Source organism: Lineus longissimus, chromosome 14 (genome assembly GCF_910592395.1).
Source record: "Lineus longissimus chromosome 14, tnLinLong1.2, whole genome shotgun sequence".
Classification (NCBI taxonomy): Eukaryota; Metazoa; Nemertea; class Pilidiophora; order Heteronemertea; family Lineidae; genus Lineus; species Lineus longissimus.
Window position 1 is genome coordinate 2,423,725 of NC_088321.1, and position 18,271 is coordinate 2,441,995.

The window sequence follows — 18,271 nt, forward strand, 5'->3', positions numbered from 1 at the left end:
GGACCTAACCAAAATTGGTTTCATTTTTGCATTGCTGCAATGAAAGACCTAATACTGAAACCACATGTCTGTTGACTGTGCTTTAAGAGAGACTGGTATCATGCCTAATCTCTCTTAAAGCACAGTCAACTGTGAACATAATAGCAACACTCAAAATATGTACATCAAGCAATCTAATTCAGTGGAGGGACTACTGGGGACGGGTTTTGGCGACGTATTCCCTCTAAAAAATACCGCCATATTTAAAACGCACACGGTGATTGTGACGAGGTCGCGCAGCTGGCAGAGCGAATGGCCCAAAAAGTTTTCCTTCAAATGGTGTTACATTTCGTTTTGTGCGTTGTTTTCTGTTTATATTGAGATAAGATATATACCGCATATATCATGTAGCTCAGTAAGTTGATAAATAATGTGTGCAGCTGATATTAAAGTTTGAATAGTCTTTCGAAAAAGTTTTTCGAATCGAGCTCAAAAGATATAGTTTTGGCGCCAATGACGTCACCAATGGCGGATTTGCACTGAAGTTCAAGCCGAGTCGATTATTAAGAGAATCCACTCAAAGTTCCGAGTGGACATGGTCACACAAACATATAGAATGAATCGTTTTCATCAAATTTTCATTAAATCATTTTTTTTCAAATACTCGGTGTCTTTTTCTGGCGAGTATAGTGGTTGTAGCTGCAATCCATGAATTTGACATGTTCAAATCATTTACAAGTAAAACTGATGGGGTATGCAATGAGTTTAAAGATTCGTACTTCTAAAACTGTGGAACTCCATAGGTCATGTGTACGGATTAAGGAATTTAAAGGTACGTCAAGGAGATTGAACGATCTGATTCAAATATCATCAACCTGATCATGTTTTGGCCTACTTACGTTTGATATCCCGATGGGCTATGTGCTTCTCATGGAGGAACTTAACGCCACAGAGTATCTGATGCGTGTAGGTTCTTAGGTTATCTTTAGGAAGAGGGCTTCCTTTTATCTTCCCCGCCAAAGATCCCTATCAAACAATCAATCAATCGTTAAGTATATGGTAGTTGCTGAATTCATCCGCAACGTGTTTTGACATTTAGAAGATCATTATTTAGTAAAACACATCACACCAGGCTGACTATTGCGTTCAAATAAATGAGCTACCCAGACTCGTATGTTGGTTCGGGAATGTGGCACTGTTCAAAACGGACCAGAGACTGTCGACTATATATTGGGCACGCAACTAATTCCATTGTTTGCAATAATTGGATCTTACCCCGGTCATATATTCCATTCCAATGTAAAACGTGCCGGAATCCACATCAATATGCTCAAAGAAATATCGAATGATATTCGGATGGTTGAATCGACTGAGCTCCCGCATTATTTTCACCTCAACCAAAAAGGCTTCATCTTCCTGCAAAATGAAATTTGTGTATAATAATTAACTAACGATTTCTATCGCAGAAACATGCGACCATGACCACATATGTGACAAAATTAAATTTCGTGAGCTCTCAGTTGCCATCATAAGTCAACCATTCCATCCGGGGACTACTTGATTAGCAATTAAGATTTGCTGCACCGTATACCCTGGTAGTACTCTTACAGGCGCAGGTGGCAGAGCGTCGGTCTTATGATCAAGAGGTTGTGGGTTTGATTCCCGGCTGAGTCGCTACATAGAAACTTCCTACTGGTCAAGTTCGATTGAGCGCTTATATAGTGGCTTCTTTTTGAAACCCATAAGATTGCAAATGTAAACAATTTCATAATAGACATACAGTTCGCTAAATCCTTTTCCAATTTTAAATTATCAACTCTATAAATACGACAGTGGTGTGTAGTCAGCACTCCAGTAAAATGTTCAACTCACGACATATCGCGCAATGTTGTTCAAACGTGGTCAATGTGACATCGTGATGCAAAGGCTTTGTTCAATTCTGATATGAACGATGGTGCAAGGCTCGCCTGTGTTTCTGCCATTATTGTTTACATGAGTAAAAGCTCCAGCCTCGCCCCAAGACATTGCGCCTCCGCCAATTCCTGATGCAAGGTTGGATTGTAGCTACGTTTGACCGGAGCGATGGTCGACCACCCAAATATCGCGAGATCTCGCAGGGAGGCGCGTGGTTTTACCAGGCTGGAAAAGCTAATTTCGCCCCGGGAACTTTGTTGATTTTGTAAAATTATGTAAATATCTAATTTAATATACATGAATTTCTGCTTTTCTGGTTTATAAACTAAATATAAAAAATTCAAATCTATTGATGAAACATTGGGATCGAACCGAAAACCAGGGCCAATGTAGTGAAAACTGAGGTCAGTTGTTGTCGCAGTCAAAATACATTCAACTCCCTCTGGTGGACTACGATTGTCCCCATTGTATGGTACATGGATCGACTACGGGACACTTAACAGGAAAAAATTCAACTGAGTGCAAAACGTGCTTAACACAACAGATGATTATTTTATTGATGCATTTGCATAAGAAATTGGGACAGTGTTTCTCCCATACCCAGATATATCTGTCAGGTGTGGGGAAATAAAGGTTTTAGTGGAGCAATAAGTTCCTACGGGGCAAAACAGGACAGTACGGGACAATACGGAGCAGGCTATAATATAACTGTTATTTTAACGGTAATGCGAGCTGCTAAACAATTCGTTATGAGACATGTATATGCCTCTTAGCGTGCTTTTATTTTCATGACTGACACTGCAAAGCCGCAATTAATCATAAAAAAGGATATTTTAACCTATCATGATCTCCATGAGTAGGGCAATACGGGATGCCTCCAGCCCCTCCCCCCAAAAAAATATTTTTTGGTCAGAACACGAGGTATAAAGCCCTCAATTTTCAAATGAAATTAATGGAAAGTCACCCAACAGTTAAACAACTTGTAGAAGGCAGGTTCCTTGCACAGTCCACCCTTTACATGACCTACTAAGGTTGTCCCCGAGGATACCCCAAAGATTCCACCCAAGAGCTTTTTCCATACTTCTGGTTGTCTGCTTAACCCCTAAGAGGTTTTATTTTACCCTTCCTTGCATAATTAATCGGAAAAATAAATAAGTGTCATGAGAGTTGGTTCCGCGGATAGTTATGTGTATTTGTTATATAGGATACAATATGGAGATATTATCATTATTGACTAAAAATTATTCCAGGGTGAAAATATAACTAATACCGATCTATCACCACTTCTTTTCAAATCTCGAAAATAGTGAGAAATCTTCGTCACGTGCCACCATACTCGTATGAAGCTAACTACATGGCCCCAGTAAACAATCTAGGGTTTAAAAACCATAATCAGCCTACCTTACCAAATCAAAGTAACAGTTACAGTTTTAGCAGGTTATCTATCAATCTGTCATAATAGCATTATGCTATAATTATAAACGCTCGGTCTCAGCAAGGTAAAAATTCGGACACCCATTAATTTTCCTATCATGCTAAAATCGCCTCGAAAATGTTTGCATGTTTAATGTTTGTAATATACTAGTAATAGATGAAACAAGGCCAGCCTGTTAGCAGAAAAAAAAATCACGATTGGACTGTAATATGTCTTCACCCTGGAGAATCAGCTCACCATATTGCCCAGAATCTTATCTTGATATTAAGTTCTGGTTCTGGTTGGTTAATTCGCAGTCCTCCAGAGAGGAGTTTAGCCCAAATGATGGGTATTCAAGCCCTGCGAGAATGGCTATATCAAATATGAAAGAGAAAACAGCCAACAAGTTCGCTCCTTGGTAAATTTACTAAAACAATTCACCTGCCTGCGTCGAACTGGTAGCATGGACAATAAGACATAATATGCAATTTATTTTGAAGTAAATAATTCAGCGAGATACTCGGTGATGCACGCATAAAATCAAAGCACATTTTTCAATCTGTTCGCTCTATCCACAGGACCAACAGGTGTTTTTTTTTCTCTGCATGTGATGCAAATCATACTTGGAGAGCGTGATTACCAGATGGACACAATAATATTTCGTTGAAAAACTCCAAGAACACAGATTTCAGACTTTACTGAGTAACCTTTTCCTCTCCCAGGACAGGCCAGCTCAGCCAGCTGGAAAGCTTGCCTGATTCTCGGCCATCTGGCAAGTCTGGGGAATCGATTCTCCAGGATGAACCTTGAAGTTGCAAAAGAACGAGGAGTCACATAATTGCCTCGGTGCGCCGTTTTCGACCCATGTATACAGTGACAGATTGATATATGTTTCTGAGATGCATGACCCTGACTGGCACCATGCCTAGTCTCTCTTAAAGCACAGTCAACAGACACCCTATACCCCCTCACACTTAGAAACCACAAACGCCCACCCCTTCCTGCTACCTTAATTTTTCTGGATCATGATCAGATAATAAAAAAGCTTAGATTGTCTGTTTCTTGACATTTTATCACAAGAACATAGCACTTACACGTGAACGTGAAGTTATCGACTGTTTTCTCTCATTTTTGGGGAAAGGCTAATTACACCATATTGATATTCTTTTTTTAGGAATGACCATTTTAGAGGTAACACCGGCATTAATGAAATCTGCAAAACGACATTGTATTTTTGTCATGTCAGTCTAAAATAAGCCTTGAACTAATCACAATATCTTTAAGATCTTGAATCTCCTCGGTTTGTTCCATTGTACATGTTGAATTGGATGCAGCCAGTACTTCCTTGGCTGTTTCGGCTGAACATGGCCAACATTTCTCAATCTTTTTTTTTTTTTCTCAGTTTCGATCTTGCCCATGGCTCGCTGTTCTCTCGACTCGGCTTGTTAGAACTAACATTGTCAGTGTCCTTTTATTTCAGTTACAATTAGCCAAAGTTACAGGGAAGTAATTAAGGTGAACTCGTGGTCATGGTCGTTGGTCCATGCATCGCATTGATCAGTGAAATGCTACCCATAATAGAATGTCTAAGCCAAAACGCGAGCCTTTTCTGAATCGTATTTAGTTCCAAACTACCTAGCTTTTCTATTGGGAGAAACAATGGCCATGATGGCAGACGAGTTATGTGTGTAGGTCAATACAAAGTGAAATGTAGAGGTCAATTCTAAATACGAATGTATGTTTCTCTTTTTAACGACAGAATACACTTGCACTCCCTTTACACTTAATCCTAATCGCACTATGGCTCAAAGTGATTATCTTACGTTGAACTAACCTTGGTTGTTTCATTTGGTTGGAAAGTTATTTCCTTGACCGCGATCTGTTCATCGGTAATGTCATGTTGGTACAAGTGAACTGTGCCGAAACCACCTCGACCGAGGAAAACATTATTTCTCTTTTGATAATCTGAAAAGCTTCGCTCCTCCTTTGTGTCTGTAATAAATATCATAAAAGTCATGTCAAGTTTAAAAAAATCAAAGCAACAGCATATTTTAAAATTTCGCCATACGTCAAATATTCATGAACGGAATTCATCAGTCAATTGGTCAATCAAAGCACAAATAAAAAACAAAATTCAGATCATTTAAAATTCATTTCATGTGTATCAAGTGAAGTCTATGTGACACGGAAATGGACCTCCATGGTTATGCCGTCAAAGGGTTTCAAAATCGATGCGTGCTGGACTGAATACGTCATGTAAGCAATCTACTCTTCAACGACAGAGTCGCGACATTTTTTTTCCCAAACGACACATCCTTGGTCCAAGCATAATTTCCATTTGGACTTATAACGATTTCTACCAAAAAGTTAACAAAGAATGTAGAGAGACTGCATAAAAAAAGTGCGTAAGGCGAGATTCGATCCAGTGATCTTCGCGATGCTAAACAAACTGCTCTACCCATGTAGCCACTGCGGCAGCTGCCAACCATAGAAAATTTGTCCATACTATAGCAGTACACAGATCCTTATTCTGAGTCAATTTACGAAACGATTATACGCGCGGCACCCTCTTTATAGTAGAAGTGCTAGAGGAACTACAAATATAGTGATAACAATTGCAATGGATATGTCGTTTGGAAAAAAAAGCGCGACCGGGGCACAGCACTGGGTATTGCCTGCAATACATTATACAGTAGAACCTCTCTATTAAAGACACCCTCGGGACTAACAAGTGCTGTCCTTAATAGAGAGGTTCCCTGATTAGAGAGGTCAAATTGAATGGAAACACCAAATTTGGGACCAAAAGTAGTGTCCTTAATATAGAGGGTGTCCTTAATAGAGAGGTGGCCACTACGGGAGGTTCTACTGTAGTTAACACGTCAAACCAGCCGACGTTTTAGCCCTGCTACAGTAACCCTCCAAAAAAATTGTAAAAACAAGTTCGAAAAAACGATAAAACTAAACTTCTTCACTATTGCTATTTGTGTTGATGAGATCGACACTCCTTAATTATAAACAAGTGAATGAAAAAAAACGTACTGCCCGTAGGAGGAGTTTGTCTCTTTTTGGGATTCACATACCGTATGGGTCCAAAATGGCATCTTCTGTTTCGTTTATTTCATCTATCATGTGGCTCGCATCAAATATATCACTAAAGTATATCAGCCACCCACTTAGGCAATCGTAATTGGCAATCTCTATTTTACCACTTCTGAAAAGGAATTAAAAGTACTTGTAATGTGAAAACAGATGCAGGTATTGTCAGATGTCACCGCTATTAAAACCATGCATGCGCAGGTCACCTTATTATTTGCTCTTGGACACAACAAGAATAGGTTCACATAGTGTACACTGCCACGAATTATGGAACTATGTTGGAGCAGAGGGTACCTGGATGAGTCATCACTCCAACTTTGGACTTTAAAACATTTGAAGGTATTTGTAATTCATATTTTGCGCGATAATTGCCAGGATTAATTGATGCGCTTTTTGACAACATGCAAGATCAAATGGGGAAAATGTTGACCTCGCCTCTCCAGTGTAAAAATGACTATAACATGATGACTATTGAAATGATGACTTTGACGGCATGTTCCTGGTTCAACTTTTGTCAAAGCATACGATGTCCAAGAAAACTTGAATAGCTATTTTCTTACATTTATCTCGTGCTTTTAACCTACCTCTTTAAGATATTCCAAAGATCAGTGATCGTACTGGTAGTTTTTGTCTCCAGCCCAATCACGTCAGTGAGCGCCTCATTAAATTCTAGCTGTTGATAGAAGTCGTCATCAATGGAAGCACAAAGGTAGGTACAAAGGACTTCGTCCTTCTTTGTCTCTTCATCCTATACATGTAGTAGAGAGGCGAAACTAAAAAATAGGCGTGGATATAAGGTTTATCAAAATCATTCAAGCAAGAGAAAGCATCCAGTGCAGACAAGGAGGGAAGGGACCCCACACCTGGCTAGGGTGGATGCCAAGTGGATTTCATTTGGTTGCCTTTGCTCCCTTTTACGTTCATGTAAGACTAAGTATGTACATGATATAAGAGGTGCCGGTTGAATAAGTCCCTGTTGTACGGAAAAAGTTGTTGTCATGGCGAAATTCAGGCTCAAGGTCGGAGGCGAAAATGAGGCTCAAGGATGGCGGTCATACAATTTTAGAGCTCCGGGTTTATGAGTATTCTATGGCGCAAATACGGACGACAAGTACAAGAACGTAACGTGATCGAGGTGAAGAAACTAGTTGGAGTGAAGATTTTAGTAAACCGTGTAAGCAGTTTGAGAAGTAGAGATACCTTTTGACGAGCCAGAGAAGTTTAGAATCGACCTCCTTCCAAGTTAGCCACGCGGTTGGCTGCAGTGAATGCACGCCGGTCCGTGCACTGCACTGGCGAACCTGTTGCACTTAGACTTTGATGAAGTTGGAGTGGTTAAATTGCGACCGCCGGAGAAGTCAGTTACGGGTCAGTAGCATAGTTTTCACTCTGTACAGCTTGCCGGCTGGGCTAGCACAGTTTATTTTTCACCCTAACCAACCGCGCCTTGATTTGTTGGGTGGTGCTATGCTCGTGTAGCATTTTAAGTGTCACTCTAGCGTTAGTCAAGTATTCAGTTCAAGTTAAAGCCAAAAATAATTAGTTTTGAATTTAATGTTCTCGTTAGCTTACCAGTTACGAGCCGTTTTAAAGTTTGAAATGTTAATATTGTTTCTCGTTGGCTCACCAGTTAAATGTTTAGCTGAATGTCTTCTTGAATCAGATAGTCGGTCTTTTTGGTCAAGGGTAAATAAATTGAAAGGTAAAACATCGAGTTATGCAAATATTGTAGACGGTAAGACAGAGAAGGGTGATATTGCTAATATATTTGCTGAGAAATACGACACATTATATTCGAGTGTATCATATCGTGAAGAGGATATGATGGCCCTCCTCGATGACATTGAATCGCAAATAGCTTATCAACACCATCATGTCACGTGTGGACATGATGATCATGTGGTCACTGTAGGTGAAATCCATAAGGCAATTGGACTACTTAACAAGGGTAAACATAGAGGTAACCATAAGATCTATACGGACCATTTAATCCATAGTAGTGACAAGTTCAAAGAATGCCTAGCGAAACTATCCACAGCTATGTTAACCCATGCATATGTACCTTAGGGTTTTAAAGAATCGACCAAATTTCCTATTCCTAAAGATAAAAGAAAATCGCTGAAAGACTCTGACAATAATAGAGGGATTACTCTCAGCAGTATTTTAGGAAAGGTGTTGTTAGATCACATTTTTATGTCAAAAAACGAAAACGTTTTCTCATCTTGTGACTTACAATTCGGGTTTAAGAAGTAAATGTCCACTACTCAATGCACTTTTGTCTTTAAGGAGACGATTTAATACTATAGAAACAAAGGGACTGGTGTTTATTCCATGTTTTTAGATGCTAGTAAGGCATTTGACAGAGTGAATTATATTAAATTATTCAAGTTATTACTGAAAAAAGGTTGTTGTCCGATCGTAGCTAGGTTCCTTGCTATCATGTATACAGACCAAAGAGTTAATGTAACATGGAACGGTCACAGAAGTAGACATTTTGGAGTGCGAAATGGTATTAAGAAGGGGGGCGTCCTTTCTCCAATACTTTTTTGTATTTACACTGACGAATTATTATCAAGGCTAAAATATTCCGGTTACGGTTGCTATATAGGAAATCTGTTCATGGGAGTACTTGCATACGTCGATGATGTAGTCATATTGTCCCCGACTAGGCATGGGATGCGTAAGCTCTTACAGATATGTTCGGCATTCTCAGTTGAATGTCAGGTCATTTTTAATCCCACAAAAAGTCAACTTGTGTATCCCCCCCCCATTTGTATGGGCGGATCAAGTGATTAAAATGTAATACTATGGGCCACTCATCTTGGTCACATTATTGGTGAAGATGATGACGTCAGAAACCTTGATAATGCCGTTAATGTATTATATTTGTGAGTAAATATTTTGGTTGCTCAATTTGGTCATTGCTATTCAGCAACAAAATATAAGTTATTCAAGTCTTTCGCAATGGCACAATATGGATGTGTAATCTGGAACTTTACCCCTGGAAAAATAGAAAGATTCTGCGTTGCCTGGCGGAAATGTGTAAGAAAATTATTTAACATTCCTTATATGACACACTCTAATTTGCTCCGAAATATTTGTGAAGACTTGCCCCCAAGACCTACAACATCATGTACGCTTTTTAAAATGTATTTTTAGCTCGAGCTTGTCAAATAAGCTGCTCAGTGGCGTCCGTCTGTCCGTCCGTCGGTCCGTCCGTTAAACCCATGGTGCACATTTTGTAACCGTAAGACCTAGAGACTTCAATTTTGCATTTCTAGATACTTCTGGTCAAACTCTACTTTCAAAACAAAATTTGTCGCCATTCGACCTACTTCCTGCGAGTGAGAGCGCATGAAGGAAACTGGCCTATATCGGCCTAAGAGCAGCAGAATTAGTGGAAATATGCTTTAATATTAAGATAAAATTCTTGAAAAACTATTTTATTGAGAAAAAGTTCAAAATTATAACAGGAGAGGGCGCTACCTGCCTTTTAATTATTTCTGCCGATTCAACCCCCTGATGACGTCAGCCATCAATGAAGTCTCCTATTTGCCAGTTCTCAAAACATGGCAGCTACACAACAAAGCAGCAGTAGCTCCAGGAATAAATCACTGTTCACTTCAGCTTCGTAATCGATTGTACCCCCACTTTATTGTGTTTTGTGTGGTGTTCCTATTCAATCAACGATGTAAGGCCTTATTATGTTGGTTTTAATTGAGAAGGTGCATTATAAGCGGCCTGCGAAATACCGACAAAATGGCGGCATGTTGTTTACGCCATGTGCAATAATCTTGGAGCTCAATGAGTACTCAGCTCGATGACGATGGCCCGCTACGCCTACGGGCTGGTACTACGGTCGTACCGTGGGAAGGAACCCAATTTTCTGCTTAAAAAGTAGTAGTCTGGTAGGCGATATTATCACTAGTTCGTTTCAGTGGTAGTCATAAGGTCTTTAGGGACTACTTTCAGAAATTAGTTCTTGAAAATTTGGCCACATTTCTGTGAAAACGATATCGGAAGTGCATGCTCTGTTCGCGATGACATCGCCGATGTATTTTGAAGTGGAGAATTCCCACAGTATGTGCAGTGAATCGGTATGATTCTGTTCGCCTATTAAGTTTTAGTTCTACAATTCTTTCATGAGTAAAAAGTAGACATTCTAAGCAATACAATAATGTCACTCCCATAAAAATTGATTGGAAATTGAGGGAGTACGGCATTCTGTTCGGCAACTGGCAGCGCTGAAAAAAATACATTGCATACTGTACAATACCAAATGGCACATTTTAAAAAGCGCTCATTGGACAACGTAGGGAATCACCAGAAATGACGTCATCGCTGGTCTAAATAGAAAACTACGGTGGCGCAGTAGAGCGCAAGAAAAGGTTTAGCATTAACTTCGTCATGCAAGCTTCAGCAACAAAACGATTTCTCATGAATGATTTCTTGATCATCATCAGCTTGTTTTCCCCTGATAGATAAAAAAATGATTTACAATTTCCATCAAAGTTTTCTATTTTGTGTATAGTCACATGTTATTTAACTGGCAAGGAGCCAAGCATTTTTGTATATTCGCGGGAAAATACTTCGTACTTGTAAACGAGGCTATGACAATGGGTATGCTCATTCAGGGCATAAATTTCATGTTTCGGTAAATATTTTCATACGATGATTTCACCCGAATTATGATCAGGATTGAGGAATGAACAGTGGCATAATTATGTCAACCAAAAACATTGGTACCGTAGTGAACGCAAAAGGATATCAAATACCATGGAGCATGCCATTTTCATGCATAATGAACTAAACACCGGGAAGATATTAATGATATTAACTCAGCTCAGCCCTTGGGCCTCTTGTTGTTATAGCAAGGAGCACTAATCCTTTGCTAAGAATGAGCGGTAAGCTTGCCTTTAGCGGAAGCAACTCACATGTGGCCAATAACATCAATGCCGTGTGTGCAAAGGCAGGCACCTCTAAATATGATATCATGAACATATATTTAAACAAACATGATTTTCTTAGACACGCAAATGTCAATCTGACTGACACAGCCAATGTCATCAAGGACATGATCAGCCTACCTGACCACAGAGACCACGCATTTTTGATAACGACGAAATTAATTATATGAGGAGGTTTCCAGCTACCGTTTTATGGAGTTTTCTAGCAGCAGAAACTTCAAGAACCGTGAAGTCGAGTTGGAGCAGGTAAAGTAGTTTAGTTATTTAGTACCTTTACCAGGTCAAAAAAAAACAGCGATTAATATTTTTCTTAGCAAGAAATTATAAGAAAAAAATTGCCAAGAAAGTAATTACTTTTAAAAATCTTACAAGATCTTACAATGATTAATATTGGTAAGAAATTAATTGGTAAGAAATTAACAAGAATATAATGGACGCTAGTTTTCTATTCTATTCTATCTAAGAGGAAGTCAAGGCTGCAATCATTGCTCTTCAAAACAATCGTGCTGCCGGCCCAGGCGGTATTAACAGCGAGCTATCCAAACACTCGAAGAACATCGTCTCCTACCCACTGGCCAAGACCATCAATTCATTCTTTGAACACCACATTTCAATCGCGACACTAGGAGAAGGTACACTTATCTCACTGCCCAAGCCAAAAAAGCCCCCCCCCCCCCCGGACCACCAGCTGACCAGCCAATTACCCTATTAAACAGCATACGTAAGATCATGTCCATCATCACAGACGCTGCGTCGCATCAGAGACAAGGTCGACTGCTTCATCATCGGACCCTACTAGAGTGGTTTCAAAAGAGGCAGGAGCTGCGTAGACATCGTATGGGCCCAACGCATACTGACATCAGTGGTGATGACAAGGACACGGGACTTCCATAAGATGGGCATCGACATGTCACGATCTATCGACACCATCAGACGAAAACGCGTCATAGATGTCCTGGTACTAGCAGGCTGCAACGATGACGAACTGGGACTTGCCCGATCACTGCTAGCAGGGACAAAGCTCAGAGTCCGGGTAGATAACGTGCTGTTTGACTCATTCGAGACCACATTTGGCTCCCCTCAAGGCGTCAGCCTATCACCTGTCCTTTTCACCTACTACCTTGCTGCTGCATGCTGCTCTCTCATCCGAGAAAGTTTCACCAGACCTAACCCTCCGGTCTCCAGTCTGGGTATGCAACTCGAAATGGAGTATGCAGATGATGTTGACTTCCTGGACGAAGAAAAGGAACCCCTGCACCAACTCAAGTCAGTAGCAGCAGAGAGACTGAAATACAACAGCCTGTTCATGATCGAGACAAAGACGGAGTTCAGCCATGTATACCTTGCGGAACCCACTGAACAAGATCCACACGGGAAGATTCTCCGCGACAATGAGCGCTGGCGCAGGAACAAGACTCTGGGCTCCTTACTGTGTGGCACAGCAAAAACCACATCCCGCTGCATACATGGCATCACTGCATTCCATACCCTGCCGAAACTGTGGAACAGACGAACTAAGATCCCACTGAAGACAAGACTCCACCTCTACAAAGCCAATTGCGTATCCATAATACTCTACAACTGCAATAGCTGGGGCCGTGTAAATACCTAAAGCCATGCTAGATACGTTGGATGCTTGCCACCGCAGACACCTTCGCACCATCACATGTCACTGCTGGCCGAAAAGCCTCATCAGCACCAAGGCACTATACGAACTGTGCAACGACGAATCTCTCTCTGCCAAGGTTGCAAAGCAAAGATGGTCGATGCTGTGCCATGTTCTTCGCATGGATCCCGACACACCTGCCCAAAGGGCACTTGACTTTGCTGTCACAGGTTCAAAGACCTATAAACTTTGCCAAGGACGACATTGCACAAACCTACTGGGTACCACACGCACAGACCTGAAACAAGCCGGACTGGGCCAACGACGCACTGCGAGACAACTCCATTGCCTACGGCAACGTGCCCATAACGAGGCCAACTGGCCGAGACTCAAGTGAAGGACTAATTGTAGCTGCAGGTTGTCACTATAACTACTGCAGCCACAGCAAACAGTTATTATTACTATTGTTATATAGCAGCCCGGGTAGCGCAGACGCGGCATGCCAAAATTTAACCCATTCGTCTTTTAAGGTTTTTATCACCACACATTGCACGTGTGTGTGACGAGACTAATAATATATGGGAGAGAAATCTTAAGAGTATCTCTTCGGGATAAAGAAAGATGAATGGTATTGAAGTTATTTTCAAGTAAAGGCATTTTTTTAGGATTGACAGAAATACATTTAATCGCCAAAAACAGTAGAAACGACATATTTAAAAGTTGTGTTGTGGGAATCGAACCTGGGCAATATGTTTAACAGGCCAATGTCGTATCTATTAAGCCATGAAGAGTTCTTGTTTGTGAATTGGCCTATTATAGGCCTGGTGCATTATGCATTATGCATGAGCAATGTGCGGTTTAAATATCCATGCACATGCTCTTGACCAGTGTAGGGATTCGGACAGTATCACCAAATCACTGTCCCTATGGTTACCGAAGCGGCCAGCAGACGACACAAAATAAATTGAAAGCACATGCAGATTCAACTGCAAATATTTCCTGTCCTATGGCACTCGACAAGATTTGCTGATTGGTATTTCTAGATGACAGATTAAACACACCTGCCAATAGGTTTTTATTGATGAAGCTGTCCAGAATAAGAAGAAAACCGGTGTTTTTGTAGCTCTATGCCAAATTAATTGCGGTTGAATCCGCATCTGCTTCCAATTTATTTGGTGTCGTCTGCTAGCCGCTTCGGTAACCGTAGCGGACAGTGATTTGCTGACACTGTCCGAATTAGGTAGGGTTAGCACTATATATTAACAGCATATGTGTATCTATTAGACAAAGAAAATCGATTGAAGGGAGCTAGCCTAGTGATGGGTAAAGCGTTTGCCTACCACGCCGTAGATCACTGGCTCGAATCCCACCCTGGGCGACATATTTTTTTAAAGCTATTCTTTCTACTTTGTATATTTTCTGCTAGAAAATGCAAGTCCTGAGATTTGTGACGTCATTGTAGCAATCATCCTGTAGAAAAAAACCTCCCGCTAGCAAGATCCATGCTAGGTAAAGCAAGCATGTACATTGTACATACTTATAAAAAAACTGGCACATTAGAACCGTGTCAAATACATACAGACTGAACTAAAAAGCTAAACCTGATAGATAGCATTACAAATACAACAAATCGAGAATCATCACCCTGCTGGAGAATCAATTCCATGATTGCCAAGAATCTGGCAGGCCTTCAATTCCCGCTTGATGAGCTAAGATAACGTTATTTAGTAAGGCAGGAGAATTGTGTTGTTGAATTCCTCCAGCGAAATATTGTTGTGTTCATCTGGTAATAAGATTTATTTTCAAGGATGACTTGCATCACACTGAAAGGAAAAAGCACTGACTGCCGGTTTGTCATTGGAATTTGCGCGTGTGTGGCTTGACATATCAAATTAGGATTGTTGAATCAATAATCTTTGCGTTTATTGCACCCTCGAGATTTAAAATAGAAAAACGAATTTTTACATGCACCGTGACTCGCTAAAGTCCCCGACGTCCGACAGAGGGCACCACGGAGTCACGGCGTATTTCTAGGCAGGATGGCACAAGTACCTCGAAATTGTCATACTGTCGATGCTACCAGATGGACACAGTTAATTTTAAAAAATTGATTGCACATTTTGGTGTTTTTTTTGTGAGACAGTTATTCTCTCAGTCCAAGCAGCACTATCGAGCACAAGCTGCCAGGTTATTTGGAAAGCCTGGTAAGATTTTCGGCAATCTTGGAAATGGCTTCCCCTCCTGAAACATACGTTGTACACTCACCAAACGCTTCTTTATTCTGTTCTTGTCATCCAATTTCTTAGCAACGACATCGGACTGTTTTTTTAGTTCATCTGAAAGTTCTTTCTGGTCGATACGGTTTTGTTCTACTTCATCGTCTTTTAGGGTTTGCTGCCCTTTTCCAATGGCTTTAAGCGCTCGAAAGCGAGTAGAAAGCTCATTAGCTTCCTCAAGCTTTTTCTTAATGACGTTTTCCTTCGATTGCTGCTCTTTAAGACACTCGAACTTTGTTTCATCGTTGGATATTTTTTCTTTACGGACTGAAATAAAAATATTATTTCTCTATTTCTCCATTCTTCGATTATGTGTTGTGGTTTTGGCCATTGGGCATTTTTCTGAGAGAGGGCCAAATGTCGCTGCATGTGGGGGGGGGGGAGGCGGGTCAGTTCCGTGGCGTGCTGGATAGGCAATATTTTGTTACTGGGTATACCTCATGTGTGCTTGGTACCTTCAGTAGATGGATACAAGAAATATTTCATGCTGAACAACCGTATTTAATCCACACGAGCCGATCGAGGGCCCATACCAAGAAGCAAACGTAGCCATTTTGTAATTGCCACGTAGTATCATATTCAGCGGTGTCATCCCCACCCACTCATGTTCTTACCTGTCCTCAATCGCTCCCGTCGGATGCCATCAGGACCGTACTGAAAACAGATATTCGACACGCAGTATATTTAACATGTTTATATTGGTTGATTGAAATTGAAATTGTTGAAATTGAAGTTAGTGATGATAAACGCAACTATTCAGAATAAGGATGTGAATATGATTAAAAATTCAGGTGCGGTCCGATAATATAACCCATTATTAATATTCCTATTTCAGCAACAGCAAACAAAGTCTGTTGGCAACCGAATGTTTATCAGTCAAGCACATTTGATTACATAAAGTACTTATGATGACAATGTCAGTTCAAATAAATTGACTTGTTTTGTTTTTACTGTTATTGTTTAGCTGATATTAATATCGTGATTGGATCAAAGTGGTTTGCTATTCTTTGCTGGCATATCCAGGGCACGGCTTCAACGTTTCGTCAGACGCGTTGGTGCACTATAAACCGAACGAACAGGTAGACTGTCTTTTTTTGCGTTATAACTATATCTCATTATACCATTCAATTTAATTGTTTAGACGTCATCAGCAATCTGCAATATTGCAGTGATATGAATGACAAGTACTTCCATATCAACTTGGTTGTATCCCTCCCTTTGACTCGCGATTCACCGACTGCCCCTTCCTAACTCGTTTTATTATCCCTAACTTAACTCACTAAAAGTGTGGGCCACATCTGATCGATCGCATATCTTACTTCGCCTACTACAAGTCGTTATGGTCGTGGACTTCTGCTATTTCTGAAGATGATTTTCGAATCTTACAGTTATCCACTAATTTGAGAATGAACAACTGAAATTAGCGCAAACCAATGGAGGTTAATGACGACGCTGTAAATGAACAATCCATTTCCTGATATTGCATGCGTGAATACTCCGTTTAATTATTATATGGCTCATTTTCACCACATGCTGCACGAGAACTTGAAAACCCACGATTAGATAAAAATTCTGGAAAGACAGATGGCTTTTCATTTCTGAGAGCTGAACCAAGTCTTTGAAATTGACAGAACATTTTCTTCCAGGTCGACTTAAAAAAACTTGTTGCGATCCGACAAAGACAGTTACAAGCTTACTTGTATAGGTCTATTACACTTAGGATATGTAGGATAGGCCTTTCTAAAAGTTTTCATTTTCACTGCTTTATTCTTCGGAAGATCGGGCAGTGATTAAGTGAATCGAACACTTTAACTCGTTCTCATTGGTTTTCATGGACGGCACATTTCTTGTTCTTCGATACAAACACTCAAAAACCTGATATTTGCGCTGAAAGTGTGCTAATTTTCACAAACTACATCGACATAAACACATTTTTCATACTATTACTGCTAACGCCCAGAAACCAAGCTTGTGAGTAGGCTTACATCTGATAAATGAATGCAGCACAGGGTGACTTCTAAAGTTGCGCTAAACAATAGTTATTTGGCTTGTGTCTTATATCACACTTGACAAAACCATTCAACGCCATATTGCGGCGGCCGGAATTACAACGGTATTTTCGGAAACCTATTCCCCACCGGTATGGTCAATTGTGACCCACTACAGCAAAGTGAGTCGCATGTCGCTTCGAGATTGACAAGTTGAGACGGTCTGGTTGTTCATTTCACTAGAGTATGCCTTTTGTGAAATCTGAGTGTATCAATTTCTTCTATTATGTCCTGGTGTCATTTTAGGCTCATCTTCTGCGCGACATGCGACCCATTTTGCTGTGGTGGGTCACAGTTGATTGGGCAGCTTTGTTAATATCTTAATGGGCTGGGTTCAGCCACTTGTGTGCGCTTTTTAAAAGATCGCTTGCCAGTTCATCCGCTGTGCATGCTAGGTAATATCAGTGTATAGTTTTTCATAGCCCTCTGTCGGATGCTCTGATAATCAATAGTTCATCCTCAGATTCGAAAATCACCTTTACATAATAAATAGCGGCCGACGTCTCGGCCGAGTCCAGCGCAACAAGCTAATTAAAGGAAAAAACCCGCCGAATTTCGTAATTTGACATGCCTGGGAGAGCAATAATAATATGCTTTCAGTCTGCTGAGATCGCCGGCAATACATGTAACTTGAACTATACTTTGCAGAGTGTCTTAAAGGCCAATACTCAAGGTTCTTTTGCCATTTTCTGTTGCTAGACCATATCAAAAGTGGACCAAACAATATTTATACAATTGATATATAAGTATGTTTTTCATTGACCTTTTCAATGTTCAAGTTTAAAAACATACTTTTGCCAATGATAAATGAGTTTATTGTATTCGAAAAAAATATTTAATCTAATATTTTGATTATTTGGAAGACCGGTTACATTAGTTTAAAAGAAGCCAAATCTCACGCCTAAAAAGTGTTATTTGAGCTAATGCCTGACGTGAGAAAACTTAATCAATCTAAAAAATAACACAGATCC

At 40.3% G+C, this 18,271-nt stretch overlaps 2 protein-coding genes across 7 annotated transcripts in view; one reads left to right on the forward strand and one right to left on the reverse strand.

Annotated features, from left to right (window-relative positions):
- Window positions 1-18,271, forward strand: part of LOC135498884 (uncharacterized) — a 500,658-nt gene that overhangs the window by 68,910 nt on the left and 413,477 nt on the right. The gene's annotated exons all lie outside the window — the stretch shown is intronic.
- The window catches only part of LOC135499187 (ovarian-specific serine/threonine-protein kinase Lok-like), a 90,183-nt gene that overhangs the window by 63,177 nt on the left and 8,735 nt on the right, over window positions 1-18,271 (reverse strand). Inside the window, exons 4-10 of the mRNA XM_064789852.1 lie at window positions 15,867-15,906; window positions 15,242-15,519; window positions 6,988-7,151; window positions 6,388-6,518; window positions 5,142-5,299; window positions 1,255-1,395; window positions 879-1,005 (exon numbers count right to left, since the gene is read on the reverse strand). Coding sequence (XP_064645922.1) covers window positions 879-1,005; window positions 1,255-1,395; window positions 5,142-5,299; window positions 6,388-6,518; window positions 6,988-7,151; window positions 15,242-15,519; window positions 15,867-15,906 — 1,039 coding nt within the window. The remainder of the gene's footprint in view (window positions 1-878; window positions 1,006-1,254; window positions 1,396-5,141; window positions 5,300-6,387; window positions 6,519-6,987; window positions 7,152-15,241; window positions 15,520-15,866; window positions 15,907-18,271) is intronic.